A 23,755-nucleotide genomic window follows, 5' to 3' on the forward strand; every position below is an offset into this window, starting at 1 on the left:
CTGAACCGCTTTTTAGCATATCCTTCTTAGCCCAGACTTCAGTTGTGCTATCAGAAATCTACTTATGAATAAGTTAACATCTTGTGTGCTTCTTTCCAGGGTGGCAACGTTAGCGCGCACTCTTGCCATTTGGTGGGTAGTGCCTTGTCCGATCCGTATTTGAGTTTTGCAGCCGCAATGTGTGGTTTGGCTGGCCCACTTCACGGTTTGGCCAATCAAGAGGTTCTATTGTGGATCACAAAGCTTCGCGAAACTATCGGCGATCATCCTACAGATGAACAAGTGAAAAATTATGTCCAGGATACCCTCAAAAGCGGACGTGTAAGTTTAATAAGCGCTTCCTCTTGATTGCTGTTAGCAGCTGTTTTTACTTTCTGTTCACACTTGAAAACGATGGTCCATCGTAACCCACAAACCTATCCGTCGACATTGAATTCTAAGACATACCACAGCTGAGTGTTTTAGGGTGTTTACTGAAGTTTTCGGCTTAAAGTTTTTGATTAAATTTGCTAAAACGCCGTCACAAATTCAGTTGATTTCAGTTTATCAGCTATAAACCATGAACCACAGGTACACTGGTTCCAGCTGGCGCAGTCTCGACCCTCGGAAAGTGTGTGTGTGTGTGTGGGACACACGGCCAAGCTTTGTTGGCAATGGCATGTTCAGTTAGTTCGGGAACTGGGTGGCTACGTATTGAAGGCGATATCTTTGATTCATGAGCACCACTGACTGCGCAACCGGACCATTTCTGTCGGTGTCACTAACCGTTGGTGATTTGAGTCCCGAGGTCCCCATCCAGGGAGGCCTCAGTTGCCGACTCGACTAAGTTCACTGGTTAAAGTCCATAAATCCTCCAGCTCTCTGTGGTTTCTACTCAGCACAAAGCTGCGCAAAAAGAGCTCTGCGAGGCAGACGGTCATCTGGAATGCGGAGTACATGTCCTAACCGGTGTAACTTATGAAGCGTGAGTAATTCATCTATCGCTGGGGAGCTCCTTGTTAGCTTACCTCAGCCCTATTAATGCGATGTTCCCACCAGACCCGACTAATGTTTCGGAGATACCGATGGTCAAACACCGACATCTTTCGTGTATGTCTTAAGCGCCAGAGGCCACGTTTCGGATCCATAAAGCAGCACCGCAGTGTAAACTTTGCCCTTGATAGACAAACTGACGTCGCGTCGGCGCCATAGGTGTCGGAGGTTGGCAAAAGCTGTCCTGGCCTTCCCGATTCGAGGAATAATCTCATCTCCAGCCAGGCCACCGAGTCCTATACATTACGTACTCGGCGCACCGGTGAGCGATGCAGCACATTCCACCGACTAGATAATAGGAGAATGAATGATTCACCACAGTTTAGTACAAAGATATAAAACCATTATCTAGTGCAGAACTACAGTGTGCTTATAGGGGTCAAAATGAAACGAGTGGACCAATTAGTTAGAGCGCGAATTTACTGACCAGAAGGTCCGTGGTTCGAACCCGTCCTCTGCCTCTCGACTTCCTCTGTCTAGGCTTTGGCAACCTGGCAGTACCCCAGCCCTCGTGCAACCTTCGTGTGGCATGGCAGCTAGGCACCGAAAAGCTGTTACAGCTGAACGACTGGTCAATATTCTGAAGTGGCTGATTTTTAGCACTTGATTTAGGCGCGATTTGATTAATTTGAGTCGGTTTTTATATGGAGTTGTGCATTCGTCCTATATCCCGTATTTTGAACATGCGTTTTCTCTCGAAATCTAGTTCCGTTGGCTCATGGGCACTGGTTTTCATGGTCGATTGACCCACCGACATCGGTCCGTATGCTAGTATGCTGTTCATGCTTTTCCCGCGTTTCAGTACTCTTTTTAACGCTTTTTACCATTTTACTTATTTTATACAGGTAATCCCCGGTTTCGGACACGCAGTTTTGCGAAAAACGGATCCTCGTTACATGTGTTCGCGTGAATTTGCATTAAAGCACTTCCCAGACGATCCCTTGTTCAAAATCACTAGTCAATTGTACACCATCGTTCCGCCAGTCCTCCAACAGTTAGGTAAAGTACAAAACCCGTGGCCAAATGTTGACGCTAATTCCGGTATGCTGCTCCAGGTGGGTTCTTCAAGGTTTATCCTTCGAATTTTAGAGCTTACTCAAATAGAACCCAGCCCGATGAGCCAGTATCTGGTGTTTAGACACATCCTAGCTCCTTTGCATTGTATCTTGCTGGTCCGAAGGATGTTATGGTCCGTTGAGTTCATCATCAATTGTGAACTGTGCGACTGGGTGGGGTCCCTGAGATGCATCGTGATTCTGAACTATGCGTGGAGAGGCCAACAAACAGCTGTTCCAGCGTTAGTGAATGCTGATTCGAAATCTTCCACCCTATGTGGATTAATCTAATCTGACCAATTGACTTTTCAGCTTTAAAGTCGTAAAACACTAATGCTTCACTGTCGAACAACGGCAGATCTGCTTCCATCAATCGGTTGGTGGCCGCATGCTCAGAATTTCAGTGGTCGGTGCGCACACCTCAAGCGCGATAGCTGTTGTCACCCCTTGAAAGACAGAGACGGTTAACTCTTGAAGTACACTTCAAAAGACCAACCGGCAGTGATATCTTCCAAGGACGTCAGCCAAGCCCTACTTACATGTTTCGTTCTGCAGACCACTTTACTGATGCACAGTTTGCGGCCCCTTCTGCGGGCATAGATGCTATCCATTACTTTATGTTGCTGACTTTCGGCGTTCTCAATGTAATCGAACCGACAATAAGCGTTGCGCGATGTTGCTATTTGGTTTGTGACCAACCCTGCGAATCATAACAGGAAACAAAACAAGATCCTGACCCAATAGGATGCACTCGGATTTGTTCCTATCCACTTCTCACTTTCGGCAACACGGAACCAATCGATCACTAAGGCTACACATCTGTTTAATTCCAGTGACAGTATATTTTTCCCATTTACTACTGACCGTGATTTAGGTTCTTGTATACATATCCGGTGCTGTCGATTTTACCTGACTGAGCACAATATACTCACCTCATATTCTCTTGTTTCAATTCCCTCAGCTTTATCTTTCTTTCTCTTTACCTCTCGCCTTTCAATTTAGCACTACGGATTGACAGAAATGCAGTACTATACGGTTTTGTTTGGCGTCTCTCGAGCCCAAGGTGTACTGGCCTCGTTGCTTTGGGATCGTGCCCTCAACCTACCCATCGAACGTCCAAAGTCGCTCTCTACCAACGACCTAATGGCTTTAGTGAAGGCGAAAGCTGCCTAACCCTGTTTCGAATACGGCCAACTTATCCGAATTATTGAACTCTCGGCCCTCAGATATGCAGCTATCCCAAACGCAATAGGTCGTGACAGCCCAGCCCAACCCAGTTCAGCATCGTTATCTTAGATGAACCTATCGTTTTGCTACCTGTGGCTCCCTTTATCGGTGTGAACTCGCTCTGATGGCTGATGAAATGTTTCCACCACCCATGTATTCTCCTTGTCTTCTACATCCGCACGTTGTTTGGGCTTTTGAGGGACCGGGAATCGTTCTAATTCGCATTTACTGGACACAGTTATCCTGTTTACCATATTTGCGACATGTTACCGCTAGGATTACTAGTTTTTTTCGTAAAGCCTTTGTCCCATTACTTGCTCTAATATGTATGCCTGCGCATAGAGCAAGAAATTTATAGTATCTCGGCGTTATTCCATTTCGCTGCTGTCTTCATTCACACTATTGCATACGCATTTTCACACATTTCTGAATACACACCCCCGTTATCTCACTGAACCTAGCTTTTTTCTTCGTTCACCGACCTTTGCCGAACGGATTGTTGGTCGGACACCCAAATTCTTGCTGTCGTTGGATTCCTCAGTTTTCTCCAACTCATTGGTGGGTGGGTTCGATGAGTGAATCCCGATTATTTCCTTCCCTACGGTTTTTTACTGCACACGAGTGCTGTAAATGTGTAAAAGGTGGACCTATTATCGGGCGTTCTGGCACAAATAAAAAACGAGTAGGGTGATAAAACAAAATACTACCAACAATTAGTTTTCGTTTGACTGTTGTTGTATTAAGTCGTAGACCTATCTCTATTTGTGGTTCGGAATGCAGGACCCTCGCGGGCTATAGAGGAAAATGTTGGTAGCTCAGGTAGCGTAGATGGTGATCGTTGGCTTGTTCGCTGAGCTGGGCTATTCGATTGCAAACGTTTCGTCACCAATCAAGGTTACACCATCAGCTGCTGCGTACAGCAGGACGAGTAGGAGAAAAATACTACTGCTTACGCCTCCCTTAAACTTTCACGTATTCCAAATTTGGATGCTACGTCTGCAGGTCCCAGCGCTAATACTGACCACCTTGTTCGCCGAAATCCGGTCTAACTAGTTACCATTGATGTTCACACGCAGAAGCGAGCAGGTCAACAAGTGGTTCTTTCTCGTACGTCGGATTCCCTTTGCTCTGATGCATGGTTTCTGTCAGAAACATGGCATCTCAGAATATTTGCGATAGGTTCCACCCCCTCACCCACTCTTTTTCCTTCTACTCTAAGGCTTTAAATATAATGAGATCAACTTTGTGGTTGTACGGCAGTGTGGCATCAGTGTCAACACTGACGTTGCTGTCTCTGGTGATGATGGCACAATTTGTATGCCATGCGACTCCATCGTTGGTGTGCAGTTACACAGACAATGAAAATTGCTTTCACATTAGATACGAACGTATGCTTCATCGAGGACTTCCCCTAACTTCTTGGGTAGTTATTTTAGATTGTGGAGGGGAATTATGAGTGGCCTGGAAACAAAAAAGCGAGAGATTCAGCTGGGTTCCAGGTGAGTCTCGCAAAACCAAATTAGTTTGCAAATGAGTGTACTTCGCTGATTTCGTGCAATTTGGTTTCAAGTAGAACATAAGGTTAACGGGACTGCGCCTACCTGATGAGCCCCAAGGAGGCGAAATCGACCGTGCGCTTTCGAGTTTTCAGCAACCTTATGAGTAATGCATTACAAAAATATATGTATCGAGATACCTGGAATATCGTAGCGACCGAAACATGAGGCGGTCTGGTGCAGCACATTCAGTTGCCTGGAAACATCAAAATAAAATGAGAGATCCGGTTGGATTCCAGGTGAGTTCCCCGGAAAACCAAATTAGCTTGCAAATGAGTATTTCGCTAATTATGAGTCATGTTGTTTTTTTAACTCGTCACGTGCTTATAGCCCTCGTAAAATCGCCAACATTCAGGTCAGTCTTCACGTGAAACGGAGCACAACAAGTTGCCTACATGCACAAAATACTGCACGGGAGCATGCGAGTATTTCAATAAATCATAGTGGAAGAGTGTATGATGCATCCCCTGCATCATTTGGCAAAAGGATGACAATAGCTTGGAATAGTCGAGCGGACAGTCGTTCCCTTTCGTCTATTGCAGTGTGAGTCTTTAAGCCAAACAGCTTTTGCTTTTTAGATTTGTCCTTATTAGCCGGTCACCAACAAACCTGTGGGCATCGATTCAGCTTGGATAGACGTGACTGTTTAATTCGCCTATTCGGGCCACATGCTCCTACCCTTTTCACTATGATGTCAACGTTCACATGCATTTCTGGGCCACCAAGGTTCATGCCGCTTTAGTGATAACCACAACCAGTCTAGCACTCCAAGTGACTTGAAAGTGGAGAGCGGTGTCACTTTTTCATACAGGTGTAAATCGAAGATGTGCGTACACGTGCCTATACAATGCACCCGTCGGGAGTTCCGGTAACTGAGGGCGCTCTTTGGACTATGCGAAAGGTCGTGCGGCATTGCGGGCCCAATAGAAAATTTCATCTTTCAGGGCACCTTAGTTTCACATTCTGACACTTTAGGGCTGCCTTCGTGAGGTCTCAGTAAAGAAATGTATTAGGATAGTTACAAAAACAGAGATCACCTTAGTTTTTCTATTCAAAAATTGACTTTTTATGGTAGTGACATTGAGTGTATTAGTCACCAGGCGACCCGGTGACGCATCATTTTGTGAGTCGCTTGATTTGAAGTTGTTGTTTGTTTTAACCGTGAAACTGTCATTCACGGGCGGAATAAAGAACTTGGGTCTAGAGGTGCCGGTGACACTGATTATTGGTCAGAAACATATGATGTTTGAATCACATGAGACCCGTCTGTACCGTGCTTTTTGTCTCTTGTTATCGAGACTTAAGTGCTATTGATGTCAGGGCTGGTAGTGTTGGCCGTGTGAATGGCGTTTGACCTCTTAAAAGAAGTTCTACAGGATGTGAGGTTGTGGCATTGTAGTGACTTTGTATGTGTAAGCTGACACCACATGTGTCTGGGGGCTGCTGACGTTACATCTACATGAGACTCCATTACGCAGTTTTCTCCTTAGAGCAGGCGCACTCACTTTGAATGGCTCAACTAGTCTTAGTTGGGAGGCTATGTTCTTTAGGAGGAACACTCTTCGTCGACCTTATGAACAAATTTCGATAATAATATAGTGGAACACAGAGGCTAATACACTAACTGAGACTTCGTCCTGTCAGTGAGACCATGCTGAAAAACACTGTACAGCTGTTTCATCCTTGCCTAGAATCCGCATTGCGCACCTCACAAAACTCAGAGAATTTCGAATCCTCAACCTTCCGGCCAGTGGTTGAACAATAAACCGTTGGGTCTCGAGCGACTGAACTGGTCAGCCATGCTACGACTAAGATGATCACCATTGTTAACATCTCACCAAGCCGTTGAGATGACCTTGCCCACGAACATTGCCACTATGATGACTGTTCAGTGATAGGGCGACTGCTTTAGAAACGGCAACTGGTCGTCCATCACATGTTTCGACCAGATGAAAGCGACGTCTTTTCTCACGCTTTAAGAAGACAAGCTGGAGTTATCGATTGGACTTTCCTCTCTTAGTCACTTAATGAAGTCCAACAAGAAATGGTCTCTTGTGAGAGGTCCCCCCCTAGTGTGGGCGTTTTTGTTCGGTCAGATACACCCCTAGCAATCAGACTCTCGAAAACCGTTTGTAGTCTACACAACTGCATCGGATGTCTGGTCTGATGACAGATGTAGATGGGGTGGGGTTCTGGTTTTAGGCCTACCATGCTTTTGTAAATCAGATGGTTAATTCTCATGAGATCATCCGTCGAAATAGATCATTTCTGTTACCCACAAGGAGTATTTCAATAACAGCAGTAGACTTGAAATGATCTCTACAGGAGGACGAATGTAGACGAAGCAAATATAACCACGGATGTTCAGCACCTCCGCCCAAAATCGACATTACCCTGTTTCTAAAAATACCAATTTACATAAGTAACGATTATTCCTTAAAATAGCCTATCTTCTGGACTTGATTATTCCAGATGTAATCGAAACGTTGTTTGGTATGAAGACCAAGAGTTCTCTAAAGTTCGGAAGAATTAATAAGTGTAGAACACAGGTTTACATTTTAAAATTAATTAGGTGTACAATGTATCCCACTTAGAAGGACCATCATCAGGGGACACCGATCTTAAGAGGCAACTTTGAGTTGGCTCTTCAGTAGTAGCCTCCCTTCTAAAAGGGACCAGGTCAAAGATGGCCCGTCCTTTCAAGTGGTGCCTCGAGGGAGGACAAATGTGCACTTGTGTTGTTTCAAGGAGAGTATCTCCAAAGCAGACCAAAGGTAGATATTTTGGGGTGATCTCAGCGAACAAGTGTAGCAAAGTTGTGCTGTCTGCATCGAATATCTTCTAGGAGGGATTTAACCTCTAAGAATGACCACAATTTGTCTCATTTAGAAGGTATCCATAGCAGACTGCTATGTGTCGTACGCATGAAGGTCGTGTGATGGGACCCCGGTCACTTTGTGAGGATGGTTTCTGGACATAGCCCTTGGAATTGGATCACCGCATGCGGTGTGTGCGTAGTCGATTGCGGTCATTGACCTCAAGCAACCAGCCGTAAGCGAGATGGCTCGAGTGGTTAAAGTGCGAATTTACTGATCGGAAGGTCCGTGGTTCGAACCCGACCTCTGCCTCTCGACCTCCCCTGGCCAGGCTTGGGCAACCTGGCAGTATCTCAGCCCTCGTGCTTCTTTCGGGTGGCATGGCAGCTAGGCACCGGTAGGATGTTACAGCTGAACGATGACTGACCGTGAAAAGGATGACAACACAATTATGCGGTTCTATTTTGATAACTGTGTTGACCAGATCGCCAGATGATAAACAAACTGACTCTGGAACTACATACTTGTTCACTACTGTCACGCACATTCGCTGACTTTAGGTCTATCAGCTTGGTGTGCGCCACCTGAGTCTGGAACTACATACTTGTTCACTACTGTCACGCACATTCGCTGACTTTAGGTCTATCAGCTTGGTGTGCGCCACCAGCAGCGGAGTTGGCAGCAGATGCGATGCCAATCTCAGAAGGCGTAGACAGATATCGTCCAGTTGCAGCACCCTTTCAGTGCCTGGCCGCCATGCCACACGAAGAAGGCACGAGGGCCGGAATACTGCCAGGTCGCCCAAAGTCTAGACAGGGGAAGTAGAGTGGCAGAGGTCGGGTTCGAACCACGAGCCTTCCGGTCAGTAAATTCGCACTCTAACCACTTGGTCCATCTCGCGTCGGCAGATATCTTAATACCATTCCAAAGACGATTCAACAAAACATGTTTTGAAGCGAATCAACCTTGTCGATTGCGCCTCAGCAAGCAGGGTTTTTAGGGTCAGATGTCCACGAGCTGAGTGACCGCTGTTGTTGGGGTTGACGCCCTTGAAGATGAGAAATTTTCATTCCTTTAGGAAAGCAGTATCTCATGTGACCGTTTCACGAGCGTGCTCAACTTGATTGTACCAAATCGACTTGCGTAAATCAGAAATCTGTGGGAAATTATACTTTGTTAAAGTGGACGTCTTCAAGCCTCTTTGATTTGAAACCATCGCACCAAGAGGTCCTTTTTATGCAGATATTTTATCTGGGATGCTTTCTACGAAGCTTGGCTTCAGGCCGCCAATTCTTCACATCTACGGTAGTCCGTATGAAAAGAAGCCGATCCGAAAGAGGAAAATAGAAAATAAAAGCCCTGGAGTTATTCACATTTCCAATTCTCGGTCATGCTACCGTAATCGGTGCCAACAGGCCATCAAACTATCGTAGGTATGATTTGCAACATTCTCGGCCACGCGCCGTGGAGCTCATGTTGGCCATATCCACGAAGTCATACCCACGAGAACAGCTTGGAACTGCTTTCATACTAACTGAAATAGGCATAGACACTCATAGACAGTAATGCGCCATTAGTCATCATCATCCTTATTGTCAGCTGTAATAACCGCGTACTTGTCGTACAGTGGTTGTAGCACCAGAAGCTGCGTTGGTTGGGACATGTGTTGTGTATGCCGAACCATCGTTTGCCGAAGAGAGTGTTGTTTTCCATGCCCAACTCAGAGTGGCGTAAACAGAGAGGTGGCCCATCCTTGACTTGGCAGGGGAGTATGAAGGAGATCACGAAACGCTTGGGTTCTGTCGGTGCTACTCGCCTTCCAAGATGGGGATCTCGTGATCCTCACTGTGCCTGGTTGGAGACACTACAAGATATGGCTGCCAACCGATGTCAGTGGTGTTCTTGTTGTCAGTTTCTATCCAGATCGCCTGAGTGAATGTCTGGAGGTGTAGACATCATGCTTGTACAGCAGTTAAGCACCGGTGTTGAACACTGATGTCATGCTGTCGATGATAATGATGATGATGATGTGGTTGTAGCTGCCACAGTTTTATTCACCGATGATTCGGGGAGGTGGGGTAGGTAGCTGCGCATTGGAGACGGGAGCTGATAAATTAGTGTATAAATACAACACTGTAGACCTTGATCCGACCTGAACACAGGCAAGTAGCGTTGTAACGGAACAACTTGACTGAGAATCCCGCTTGATTCCCCAGTGCGAATGCATTGAGACCAAGTCTTTCCTGGGAATATTCGCCCTGAAGGCAGTAGGTGTGAAAATTTTTTTTCCAATATGGGACAGGGTTGAAATGAGGAAAAAAGACTAGCTCATGTTAACGTTCGTATACTCTGCTTTTTCATGATACGGGGAGTTACCAGGATAGAGTGTAAAAGAGGTTTCTGTTCATGCGTCCAATGAAGCCCGCACATCTGTGGATGTGGTTGGTCTGATTCCCGCGAACATCTTTGTTGCAATTGTCTTTCGTTGATGCAAGTGTTGTAGAGAGTTCATCATCTGTCTCTTTGAGTATTGTCTTCTCTTCATCCTTTTGATCCTTACGAGGTAGGCGTTCGTCTGACCGTATCGATTGAATTTTACGAATCTTCTTCGTAAGCGACGTATCTTCGCCACTTCGGGGCAGATGAAAGATTTCGATGGGGTCTTGGAAGCTCCCAAGAATCCAAGAATGAACAAGCATATTGTAATAATGCGACCGGTCAAAGGCATCGGTATGGTCACAACGAGCAATATGGACCATATCAGTAAATTGCGGTCGATTGGCGGCAGACGGGCACCAGTTTTGTAACGACCAGAACGAAAATGAAAAAAAACAAGCTGTCCAACACGCTTGCATCAACAAAGGCCCATCGTGACGTAGACCTTTGCACAGAGATATATCTACCTTATGAGTAGTACATTACAAAGATATACATGTATCGCGGTATCTCGAATATCGTAGCGACTAAAACATGAGGCGGCTTGGTGCAGCACCTTCAGTTGCCTGAGAACATCACAAACGAGAGATTCAGCTGGGTTCCAGGTGAGTCTCTCGAAAAACCAAATTAGTTTGCAAATGAGTGTATATTCGCTAATCATGTCCACTCTATCTATCTGTTTCAGCTTCCCCGGGTTCATGAGCGACGACTTCCTAGAGCAGATTGTACTCGGGGAGGAAATCACCTATCAGGAGACCTACAAGGATGTTATCATGGACTCTGCGTCTGTAGCAGACGCTTCGGGCGTAGGAGCGGATGATTTTGCAGACTCCCCTAGCTTTTCCACCCGGGATAACGACGAGGCTGAAAGACGTCAGATGCGAAATGCCTGGCAACTTGGTCTACATCATGGAGCTCGTTTGGCCTCCGAGTTGTGTTGCTATTACGGAATCGCTGATGAACTGCTCTCTTCCAAGTAAGTTGGTTTCTCACTGTTGAGAATGAACTGTGTTGATGATTGGTATCAAACCTATGTTTACGGGCATTGGTACTATTTCACATACACATTATGTTTTCGTTTGTCAGACTGAAAATCCACCGAACGAACTAGCCTTAATTTAGATGTATAGTGAAAAATCGCTCAGCTGTAACACCGTTCTGGAGCCTAGCTGCCATGCTACCCGAAGGAAGGATGAGGGCCGGGATATTGTCAGGTTACCGAACACGAGACAGGGAAGTCGAGAGATAGAAGACGAGTTCGAACCACGGACCTTCCGGTTAGTAAATTCGCACTCTAACCACTTGAGCCATCACGCCTCTTGGATGTATAATAACTGGAAGCAATCACCGGTTAATCAGTATCGCCGTTTGAGTGTTAGCTGATCTATCTCAGTGTCTGACAGTCTATGTTCTCCAGCCATTGCTGTTGCCGTTTTCGAATATAGAGTGGAAGGTCAGGTCGGCAAATTGTCAAAACCATAACCAACAACCTGAATCTGATTGATAGCTGTTGGTTCTCTTTTTGCATCTCTTGGACTGGCCTATCGTTGTGTCCCACATTCTCTTAATGCCTTATTACATTGAGCCCCGGTCTGGATAACCGATTGATATTCTGGTGCGCTCGGCCAACCAGGTGGGCCAGCTGCTCTGTTGATCACTGTCGCATACTAGCGGTCAAAAGTGAAGAACAACCAATGAAATCTGTCTCAACGAAAAACGGTTATTCCATTGGCACTTATGTAGTCCCGTTACGTTCGGAGCTGGTTCTCCTAATACCTATTTCATTGACTTTCGTCGCCAAATAGAGGGATGAGATGGGTCAGTGGTTAGAGCGCGAATTTACTGACCGGAGATCCGTGGTTCAATTCTGACCTAGCAGTATCCCAGCCCTCCTGCTTCCTTCGGTTGGCGTGGTAGCTAGGTATCGAAACGGTGTTACGGCTTAACGATTCTGTTTTATTATCTATCTCCCAGTAGTGTTCTTGAATTCTGATTGTTGGCTTCAACCTCTGCCCACATCTTCCTGATCTCACCATCATTAGCTTAGCCGTTCACCCGATATCCTATTGCCATTCACAGTAGATTAGCCTGCGCATCTCTTAACGGTTGTGATTTGTGCATGGTTTACGACTGTTGATTTGTTGAACTGAATTGAAAGGAAAGTAAATGGTAATAAGCTTTGGATGTGACTCCGTCTTATGTGTGCGACGGAACATTGTGACCGACGCCTGCTGTGTGATAGTTGAAACTGGCGATCGAAATGGCATAGCACACAAACCAACTTGGAACTTCAGAAGTGGTAACATTTGTCGTTGCCAATGCCAACACAGGTCGATCGTGTATTTAAATCAACCCGTTCGCTCTGCTTGTGAATTTCAAGGAAAAAACAACAACCCGTAAGTAGCTCGGAAAGGAGAATGATTCGCTTGATGAGTGAACCTTCCATCACTCAATGGACCGGTCAACAAGTGATCTTGTGATGTGAATTCTGTGAGGTGGTACTTTATCCTGTCTAGGTGCGAGTTGATTACATTGTTGATCAGCCGAGGTGTCTAGTCTTCAAATAGTAACCAGTAGGCTACAAGTTTGAGTCTGTCTGTGTCAGGACGCGCCCAGACAGAAAAAAAAACAAATGTGCAGAGAGTAATGCATTCCCAAGGTCACCATCGGTTCGACACGTCCGGAAAGTAGGTGAGTTGGCGGCTCTCACCAAACACGGCTTAGCAACATACGACCAGCGAAGTGGACCTGAGTGTTCACGACCGGAACGCCGCCATTGGCTGTACGGAGCGAACAAGTGAACGACCATATTTGGCCATTTAGTCATCCTATATATTTACGCAGACGCTCTGTATGTTTTGTCCTGACAATGCAGCCGTGTCCCCAGTTCTCTGTCTTCTCTCTATCGCGTAGTCTGGCAGGCGTAACCAATAGACGGCCACCCACGATACAACAGTCTGGAGGTTTGTGAGGTGCGCACTGCTGATGATTTCCAGTGCCAGTATTCCTTGGCCTTCCGGAATAGGTAGGCTGAATTGCTCAACGAAAACCTCCTCATACTATCCACAGATTCTCCAGTAACTCCAAACATTTTCACAAACAGGTGGTCGGACGGGATAACGCACTTTCACCTAGTTCCATGAGTCCACGTTAGTACCTGAATTTTTTAACTTCTGTGCAATACAGCATAAGAACCCGTAATTTCGGAACAAGCGAAATCTGTATGCCCGACACTGTCTGTAGTGAGTTTGAAATCCTTACTGAGAACAATAGCTACCCTGAAAATTTCGCTTTGTGTTACAGTCAGTTGATTGAAATAAAGCCAACAGTGGAGAAGGTTCGTCGACTTTACTCTTCAATAAAAAGGTGATATAAACGATAAGCCTGTCAGGAAGGCAACGAGTGCATGGTTCAAACGAGCCCGTTGTACGACTGTTTTCGTAGACCTGGAACCGTCCTCTATCACTTCATGAAGTAATTTCCACCATCTCGTAAACTGGTAGTTATGGCGACGCACACGTGATCAGAACTCAGAGGAGTTTTGAGACGAGTGAATGAGGGTTAGTTGGAACACTTTAAAACTTATATCCTCGGTTTGATTTTGAATCAAGGACGATTTTCGCCGATTCTTGCCGCGTATGGTGTTCCCCAGTTTTCTCGTCGCTGGCATATTGAGTTATCAGTGAGTCGTTCTGGGTTACTTTGTGCCCACGTCACAGTGAGCATTCAGCCGCACGCTAATTTCATCGTCCTCCTCCTCTTTCATGCATCTACTTTGAAAACTGGCAGCGCTTTCTATTTCTGTCAGTCCTGTCCGTGGGTTTGTTATTGCTTGTATCCCCTCACAGGACTTTTTACTTCCTCGCGATTCCCCGAGATCGCTCAAGTGGTTGGAGCGCGAATTTACTAACCGGAAGGTCCGTGTTTCGAACCCGACCTCTGCCTCTCGACTCCTCTGTCTAGGCTTGGGCAACCTGGCAGTATCTCAGTCCTCGTGAAACCTTCGGGTGGCATGGCAGTTAGGCATCGAAAGGGTGCTACAGCTGAACGATTCCCCGAGAAAGATTACCGGCTTATTGTTGCGTGCAGTTGGGCTTCAAGGAATCCCTCGGTTGATACAGTCATGTCGATGATTTTTTCGACCATTTTTTTCACCAAAGCCAAGTTTATCTCACGTACTCGCACAAAGTACAGACTGTTACCCACCAGAATTTCCGATCACCACAATCCTGCGATGCCCTGCTTGTCTCGTTTTCTAGGTTTGCGTGACATCCTTGCGCCTTAATTAAGACGTTTTTCTGTTCAAACGTGTTTATCAACATACTCTATTCATTTTCAGTGATTTGTGCGTAAAGCTCCACCTGACTTCAATTAATATGGACATAATGAGATCCGATTAGCGTAGACATCACCCAGGGTGAATAAATGCTGAGTTGCGTGTCTACAGCGGGCTGGCTCACCTATGCTGTTTTGGATGTGCGAAACTCATTGTGGAAGTAGGTCAAGGTTACAGGTGGAACTGTCACTAATTCGTATGGTAGTTGTTTTGCCCATACTTGAGTTTTATGTTGCAAATGTGTGTGATTCACTCGAAATAACGGACCATCACGGATAGATGTGTTACGATTCTGCTTAGGGGTCTTAAGGAGGCATCCGTTGGATAATGCGGGCCAATCAGAATAGAGCATTTTTACCTTGGAATTTCTCGCCCCACCAATAAGACGCCTTCTTGATCTTGTGAAAATACGACATCACCATTTAAATACAGCATTCGTTGAAAGCTGTCTCAAGCTACTATGCCCTTTGGTGTACTATAGTGGGCTTAGAATTTCCATCTACAACAAAATGTAGTGGATTTTCCGTTAGCTTACCGAATTAGTTTACCAACATGGAGGTTTAATATCGCAGGAGAAAACTGACTGGCAAAATCATTTGGTGTTCCTTAAACTAAGGTTTCTTGTGAAAGGGGATTGATGTTTCCACCTTTTCCGTGACATTTCCTTCAGTCCAGTTCTCCAGTTCCAAGCCATGTATTTTCAATAGAGGAAAATGTCGGTAGCTCAGGTAGCGTAGATGGTCGTTGGCTTGTTCGCTTGTACGTTCCCCAATAACGCACTGATGATGTCAACTCGTTTGGGGATGAAACGTTGCAATCAAATTGCCCAGCTCAGCGAACAAGCCAACGACCATCAAGCCATGCATCGAATTTCGGTGTCCCCAGCTGCTGCAGTTTCGTTCACCGAGTGTAGGGAAAGCAAGGGAATGACGCACACACGTTGGAGGCGATGATGCTAAGTGGTTGAGTTCGTCTTCTATGGTAAGGAGTTAGATTGCCAAACCGTGAGGGCAATATGTTTGATGGCCATCGGCTGCGTGGCAGCCATATTTGTCAGGGTCACTAACCATTGGTCTCAAGGTGGGGAGAGTTACCAACACAGATGCATTAACAGCAGTGCTTTTCATGCCCTGTTGTCCATGTTATGGGTTGACTCCCGCTGGATTATCCCGTTTCGATACATGGCCGGGTGGGGAAAGGCCTATGAAGCGAACGCTTATTTGGTATAAAAAATACACGACCTAACCAGGGTGACTTGTGGATTGTGACCAGTTGGTCAATCGAGATGTCCTTACCTTTCCTGGAAACCTCAGCGTTACTGATCTGATGTTCCTAACAGAACTTCGCAATGCTTCGAAGGCGATCAAACGCCAGAGTCTCAGAGGTCACATCTGTGATTCACAACGTATGACGAATCGAATCGCAGCAGTGTACACTCAACCATTGGCAATCGAAATTATGTCACCTCGCCACCACAAATTTCCGAACTGACACAGGGCACACTTGTCATACACAAATGGATCCAATGAGCTCGGGCGTTAGTTTCCCACAGACTTTCACTGCGGAGAGACGGCCGTACCGAGGCGTGGCGGTCTGTGTACCCGAATGATCCCGTGAGGTATACTGAAGGTGTTTTTCACTTGATTCCGCATGGTTTCTCATACCAGGTTGGTCAGTGGAAGGAATCCTGACGAGCACAACGTCCTGTTGCTCCAGGTTGGAGACTGAAACGAGCACGGTGATCTGTTTCCTAAAAAGCTTGTACTTCTGTATGCGGGCATCCACCTGCTGTCTTGCGATCAAGATTTTGAGCCAAAGGCTTCGGTGAAGACCTATAATCGTCCTCTTGTCCAGGTTTGGTCACTCTGGCAGTATTACAGCTCGTGTGTAACCATGAGTGTCACGACGGGAAACATTGTTGTGCCACACTGGCCATCACGCGATATGAATAGTCAGGTTGCCTTACTGCATACGGTAGGGTGGGTAAGCGAAAACATGCCTTTGTTGATGTCCCGCTTTTTACGCTTTCACGTATTTACTCCTCTACCTTGTTCCACTCCAATTTGAATACTCCCTCTTCAAGTCCCGGTAGTAGGACTGATCGCATGAATCACGCTCAGCTGCATCTTCTGTGCATCCGACTTTGAACATTTCGAAGTTCGTTTGCACACTATCCGGAATCCGGTCGGTCTACTTAACCGCCTTCACTGTTTGCAAGTAAAACAACAGGTGGCTCTTGCTCATGTGCTGGATGTGTGCGGTGTGTCGGTAACAAGGATACAGGAAGCATGTACTGAAACTGGACTGATTGGAATGAAAAATCTGAAAGTAAATCAGTTGTAGCGCCCTTTCTGTTCCTATCTGCCACGCTGTCCGAAGGAAGCACGAGGGCTGGGATACTGCTCAAACCTAGACAGGATCAGTCTGGATGCCGCGGTTGGATTCGAACCACGAACCTTCTGTTCAGTAAGCTTGCGCCTTAACCACTGGGCTATCTCGGGCTCCTTATCGCCTCCTGACTTAATTGAGTTCGTACGTCACCTAATTCGTGCTTGTATACGTGGTAGTGCAATTCTTCCCCTTTAGAAGGTGACCTCACTCGTCCTAACGGGAACAGTTTTAGTCGTCACCTGAATTTGTTGTGAAGAGGATCTCTCTTCACACAACGTCTCTGTTCCTTTACTAACAAGTTGGCATTAACAGATTTCTGACTAATCACACCCTAACGTGATTCGCTCACATAGTTTGAATTGGCAGGTAAACTCACAGCTGGCTTTCCAGACGCAGTCAGTAAGCTGTTAAAAACTAAAAGTACGTCTGAAGTCTTCCAAAGGTCAGTGCGTGGCCCTCTTGCAATTCAGTTAACATTATGAATTTCGGATCATCCGAAATAATTCCACTGCCTCAGGTCTTCGTGTAGTTGAACCATTTAACCCGCTCCCATTGAACTACAGTCGTACATATGGTTTGCTAGTGTCACTTGCCGATTGCGGTTGTTTCTTCTACAGCCGGACACTTCCAGAAGACACCCCACAGTCAATTGGTGCATCAGTCAGTCCGTACGACAAACGCGAATCAGCCATATCTAAAGTTGCCCGTGAGCTACATTTTCTACTCACAGTTCAACCCGGTCTACTGTCCGTCGATGGTGAAAAGCCAGTAGCTCTAAACTTTTCCCAGGATGTGTTCGATCACAATGTGACGTTGATTCGAAACAAGGCGCGCCATTTGAACAGCTTACTGGACCTACGCGCTGTTGAACAAACGATCAGTAATTTGTCTTTCTGATCCACCTATCCCCATCCATTCGATCGTCCTTTCATTTCCTTTGTTTGAATCTTGTGAGGTTCACAATCTTGGAAACCCTTTCGTATTTTCAAAATCAAATTGAAGGAACGGATGACTTGAATTTCTTGAAACTAGGGCAAACCAGACTAGCTTGCTTGTCGTATGTGACTGGATGCGTCACGTACGCGCAGGTCCTTCCGATTGGTCGATATCGATTAATCGATCACCAGTTAAGCGATCGGTCCGTGTGAGATCGATCGAACCACAAGAGCCGGCTTTCGGAATCGTTTAGTTTCAGACAAGTCAACACGGACACGGGTTTTCTGTTAACATGAATAAAATACGAGAATATAAGCAACAAGATACGCCACAAAATAATCGGGAATAATTTTCAGCAGCGGTTGTGAACCTTTGTGAGTACGCCAATTTTTGAATGACTGTTTAGTTTAATGTCTGCACTAGACCGCTTTTGCTCTGAAATCAGTGGAGCTGGGTTGTTCACTCATTTACTTGGTGAAGAAATAGTCGTCTCCCTCAAACCACCCTTGCAATAAGGCATCGGAAGAACAAGGCCGGTTCTGAAGTAGGATGTATTAGCAAACTACACTAGCCAGAGCACATGAGCGCAGGATTCGATTATATGGACTTCAGGGGGAGGGTATTAAAAGAACCAGCTAGGAACCTAACTGGACCACAACAACTGCCAATGGAACAACCGTTTTTGTCGAGACAGATTTAATTGGTTCTTCACTGCTCTCTGGACAGATGAGTTCTGTTTTTAGCATCAGTTTTGCCCGTCTAGATCTTTCCACGTGAGCTTTATAAACAGCTCGTTTTCGGGTGCACATGGCACGCCTGTACGCGTCAGTGTTCAATAGATCAGCTGATTCGCACGTTCGTTGGCTCTCTGGTTTGGCTAAACGAATCAGGTTATCTAGACTTGAGTTCACGGTATTAAGAAGGCATTAAAAAACTGTGATCCACAATAGGGGATTATGAGTAATTACTTGCCATTTTTGGTAGCTGGGAGATAGCAAACAAGTCGTAGTCAATTAATATACACTCATTTGCAGACTAATTTGGTTTTTCGAGAGACTCACCTGGAACCCAGCTGAATCTCTCGTTTGTGATGTTTCCAGGCAACTGAATGTGCTGCACCAGGCAGATTATCATCATTTGTGATAATTGCCAATCGTGAATATGGCTCACTTCTTCATCATTATGACTACGGACAGAAAGCTTAATGTCCCTCCTGTTGCACATCAAGATGTTTACAATGGTACATCAAATCGTCATAAATGAAAAAGACCATGAGCTAATAAAACAAACAATATGCAGAACAGAATCTTTCAATATCTTCATGATCTACGAATACAATCGATCCTATTGGTAGCGAGCATTCATCAGGTCATTGTGTGACTACTTCGACGCCAAGGTCTGTTGCATTCCTTGAATGTTGTAGGGGCACAATTCTGTGTGTCAGTGCCCATATGAGAAGGAAGCAACCTTTCCCTAATGAACCGGCATCCTCAGGTTGCAGCAAGTGTTGTAAATCCAGTGGATTAACGATAAACAGCATATTTTGGTATAATCAGTTCAGATTTTGGTGTTGTTCGAGCATGCGAGTGATGTTTTTGTCGGCTCATGCCGTATCCATATGTTTGTACGATTGAACTTAGACAACAGCTTCACTTTGTTCGTTAGTTCCAATGCGAACCCCGGTTCACAAGAAGCCTAAAATTCGTGCTAAACTGCTGATTCAATGAACGAATTGGACGATCTGATAAGGAGAGTGAGTAGGAGAGTTTCCAGAGTTCCAGTCCTTACACCTTTCTTTTTTTCTGTGGAGATTTCGTCCTGTAAGTGAAGCCAATCTAGGCTGAAAAGCTGTTTCGTTCTTACTGGGAATCACCAGCAGTGCGCGAATCTCCGGAGGGTCACGAGCCCGCGAACTCCCGGTCAGTAGCCACGAGCGGCTGATCCATCTACCCTACTGCAAGTGTTTTCACACCGGCTAGAACTCGAAGTAATATTTACCACTGTATGTGCTTGTCCTGGATTTGGGCAACTTGTATGCCATTGGTATCAAAGTTCGACATCATCTGTCTAGGATACTTGCCTTGAATGCCGTACTGAGATAATGCAGTTTGATTAGCATGTTTGTAAAGCCCTGCTTGGGATTTTATACCATGATGCGAGTGTCCTATGGTGTGCACCATATTAGCATCACTCGAACACCGACGGGGTTGGCTCTTCTGCTCCCAAATGTATTACTTCTACTCTTGAATGTGTGTTTTTGTGACAATGCAGCACCATCAAATAGAGCTGAGCAGCTCGTGACGTCTGCAACGAGAAAAGCTAACAGTGAGACAACTCAGCGACTCTAATGGGTTAGTGACCGGACAATCTGCAACCACTACCAGAGTTCACTTGGTCACCTGACCGTCACTCACACCCTATCGGGCCACGTGTCAGTGATCTGATCGGCAATTGCACTCATCTCATTGGAACGCTAGCCAGTACTGGACACAAATCACTGCTAACTCCAATATGCTTGAAATATTCTACGTGCAATTTCCAGCTGATAATCGGCTCTCCCCCCCCCCCCCGCCGATCACCAGAAAGCAAGCAATCATCAGGGCTCTGACCTGTAAAGCTGAATCCGAAAGCTAAATCCATCAGACTCTCTGCACCCATAAGATCCTCAGTAGCTTCATATGGAAAATGGAACTCCGATTGTTTGTTGCTTCAAGAACGAGGCTCTCCGTAAGCTTTGTGAACCGGGGGACAAAACTGAATGTCTGTTTTTAGGAAACGCTATTCAGAAGTTAGCTGAAATATCTGACAACTTACGACTAGCTTCGCACTTCTTTGGGCTCATCGGATGGGGGTGGTCTCCAAGTTCCCTTCAACCTTATGCTTCCTGTAGACGCCTGCAAGCCCGTCGGTACCGACGATTAATTCTTTAAAGGGGGAGTGAATTCGGCTTCAGTAGTCATCTCATACTTTAGGCTTAAAAGAACAGGTTGTTTAAAAGATGGGGTATTTGAATAAGTTCAGAGAGTACGAAGGAACCAAAGACCTCAGTTCTGATATGGCAAGCAAGGCCCTTGATCAGTCAAAGCTTTTTCTCTCTTTCGTTGTCTACTGTCAGGGGGGCGAGTTTATAGTGCTTGCGAACTTGGTTTGGTCCTGACCACGATGGCAATAAATGCCAAAAGATAGATGCAGCGAATTTTATGGCAAGTAGGGCTAATCGTGTGTGCTTGCTCTCCTTTCGTTTCACTGGATCGTACTTTTCTCATATATGGTCGTTCTGTTTACAGGTAGTTGTCCCATAACAAAGTCAAAAGAATTTCGGCGAATAGTTAATCCTGGGTTCGGCTTGTTTTGATCCGATAATCGGTTATTTGATGATCACAAAACTAGTAGCCTGATGGGAGACACAGGATCTATCTCACGTGAACACCATCTGGTTGTCCATTGATTTTCACAAGCCTAAAGCCTTGGAACAGGGGTCAGAGAAATTGAATGCTAAGGTCGATTCATTTCACACAACCTCTGACACACCATTCGTTTGGCTGTTTACCTCGGTGCAGCTCGGAAAACTGCGTTTTAATGCTGATATCGGTCCATCCAGTAGGCGGAGAGACTGCGTCTGTCGTTGAATTTCCAGCACCTAATCACATCAAATCATTTTTATGACCTTCAAGTTGTCGAGAAATACACTCATTTGCAAATCAGTTTGGTTTTCACCATAGACTCAACTGAATCTCTCATTTATGAAAGTCTACAACTGAATGTGCTACACACAGGCCGCCTCATGTTTCAGTTGGCACGATATTCGAGATATCGCAGTATATTTTCATAAAGGAAACTACTCACAATGCTGCTGAAAATATCATAAGAGGACAGTATAAAAGAGAGATTCAGTTGAGTTTCCCATGAAAACCACATTGATTTGCAAATGAGTGTATTTCTCGAAATTAGTGCAATTTGGGTACAAGTAGAACATAAAGTTGACGGAAACTAGGGAACTGCGCCTACCTGATGAGCCCCAAGAAGGGCGAACCTGGTCTTGGGCTGTCGAAGATTTTTCAGCAACCTTGTGAGTAGTTTCCTTTATGAAGAAGCTTCAAGTTCTATTTTAAGATCACTCACCACTACGCGATTCCCTTCCATCGAACCCAACAGTGATCGCCTTACAACGGGTAGTTACACGCGATAGTCACTTCTTTTGACTGTAACTGATAGCCTGCTAAAGGCAACTTGCGGGGACTCGGAACAGCAAAACTCAAAATATGTCGCCTGCATTCATATGAGGGTGGGCAATGATCTCGTCTTCGGGATATGTTCCTAATTCTGTGCTTGCGTCCAAAGTGAATTTTGTTGAACTATCAGTTCGTCGGTTGACTACGCTTGTGTGCTCGTGACTTTATTTCTTTGGTGAGGCCTGCATCCTCGTGTGGTGCCTGTTATGCATGAGGGTTGCTTAGCCATAATAACAGTTGTGTATGGCCTGGCAGAGTTTCTTGGCTAGCAAAGAGGGTACATCTCGACCAACTCCGGCCATTCTCACATGGGCTGTTCGGACTGCCCTGGCTGTAGTCATGTCGGATTCTCAGTGACCCTTGGTGTGTCATCATTTGTTTGTCTGACCACCGAAAATCACTTTGTTAAGACAAACTACATGAAGTTGAATGACGTTCAACAACCATGGAATATCCCCAGACAGGTGCTGAAATTGCTTACTCGTTTTGCGTATCTCAATAGTTCTTTAGTTAAAAGGATATCTCCATAGATGAGAGCGTGGTTCATCTATCTCTACTTCACGTGTAACTCCGGGGTGTTTGCCTAAAGGAAAGATCTGATACCTGTGAAGGAAGGAAAGCCATTTGCTGCGAAGTTATCTATTAGCAAACACGAAGCATGAGGCACAAGAGTAAAAATCTCATCTGCACAGTTCTTTAAAATTGAACACATTGGAGCATCCTCTTGAACCTTCTTGGAGGTTCACTAAGTAGTAAACAATAGTAAACAAACACTGCAAGGCGGTTTCATGATTTCCATGGTAACCTTCGCATTCCATCGGAAGCGGGGGCAGAGCTTGGATATCTGACCATTGACTACTTGCAAACTTCATCAGTAGTATACGCCATTACACCTGTGGATGAAGTTGACTTGGTTTGCCTGTACTGTAAGCGTTGCATAAATGGGCTTTCGTGGGGCACAAAATAATCCATTACGTGAACTTAGCTTGGACGTCGGACCCATCGAAGTTTTTCGCTTGTTTGGCAGATTAACCGCTTGAATTTCGGCAACTGTGGTATCGATGGAAGGGCGCGGGAAATCACTTCAATATTGTATTTGTTTCAGCAAGAGATTTTGGTGGGAACAGTTGATCGAAACCCTTCTGCAAGCTTTACACAGCGTCATTTTTGTTACCCATTCTCTGCGCACAACCTCGCAATATCGTTTTTAGATGTCAACTTACATTCACCTGTTTCCATGGAAGGTTAGCGATTTCGTACTGATTGACACCAGAATCCGAAACTGTACAAGTTCACAAAAATACAAAAAATCAATCGAATAATTGACACTGATATTTTAATGATAACAATTGAGCGATTATTGAATCTACTGTCAAGCAACCACTATACCATCAATATTGACGATAGGGATTCCCATGGGACCTAAGTGTCACTTTCTAGAGTTTAGATTAGTTTTTAAAACTGTAAATTTTAACCCCTTTTTAAGAGAGCGTGGCACAACTCTCTAAAAACCCACCTAACGAACAGGGTCAAAGTACCTCTGTTTACGTGTGTATCAAGCTACAGTACGGGCTGTTTTGTTGTATGGCTGTGAGACTTGGCCTATTCGAGCAGCGGACCTGAGACGTCTTCAGGTGTTCGACAATCGTTGTCTCAGAACCATAGCTCGTGTGGGTTGGTGTCGCTGAGCCCATAACGAGGCAGTTAGAAAGCGTGTTTTCGGTTGTGCAACGGGTAC

The 23,755-nt window shown here is 45.5% G+C and overlaps 2 protein-coding genes across 2 annotated transcripts in view; both read left to right on the top strand.

Moving 5' to 3' along the window:
* T265_05845 (hypothetical protein) overlaps positions 1–4,002 on the top strand; it is a gene marked incomplete at both ends in the record, with an annotated part of 17,579 nt that extends 13,577 nt beyond the window's left edge. The window contains 3 exons of the mRNA XM_009170966.1: positions 100–321; positions 1,878–2,087; positions 3,090–4,002. Of these exons, the coding sequence (XP_009169230.1) occupies positions 100–321; positions 1,878–2,087; positions 3,090–3,260 (603 nt within the window). The remainder of the gene's footprint in view (positions 1–99; positions 322–1,877; positions 2,088–3,089) is intronic.
* Positions 4,003–5,335: 1,333 nt separating this feature from the next.
* On the top strand, positions 5,336–17,855 carry T265_05846 (hypothetical protein; the record flags this gene model as incomplete). The annotated part of the gene is made up of 3 exons (XM_009170967.1): positions 5,336–5,413; positions 10,808–11,098; positions 17,467–17,855. The coding sequence occupies 3 exons, from the start codon at positions 5,358–5,360 to the stop codon at positions 17,744–17,746; spliced, it is 627 nt and encodes a 208-aa protein (XP_009169231.1).
* Between the last annotated feature and the right edge of the window lie 5,900 nt (positions 17,856–23,755).

The sequence above is a fragment of the Opisthorchis viverrini genome (assembly GCF_000715545.1).
Source record: "Opisthorchis viverrini unplaced genomic scaffold opera_v5_117, whole genome shotgun sequence".
Lineage (NCBI taxonomy): Eukaryota > Metazoa > Platyhelminthes > Trematoda > Opisthorchiida > Opisthorchiidae > Opisthorchis > Opisthorchis viverrini.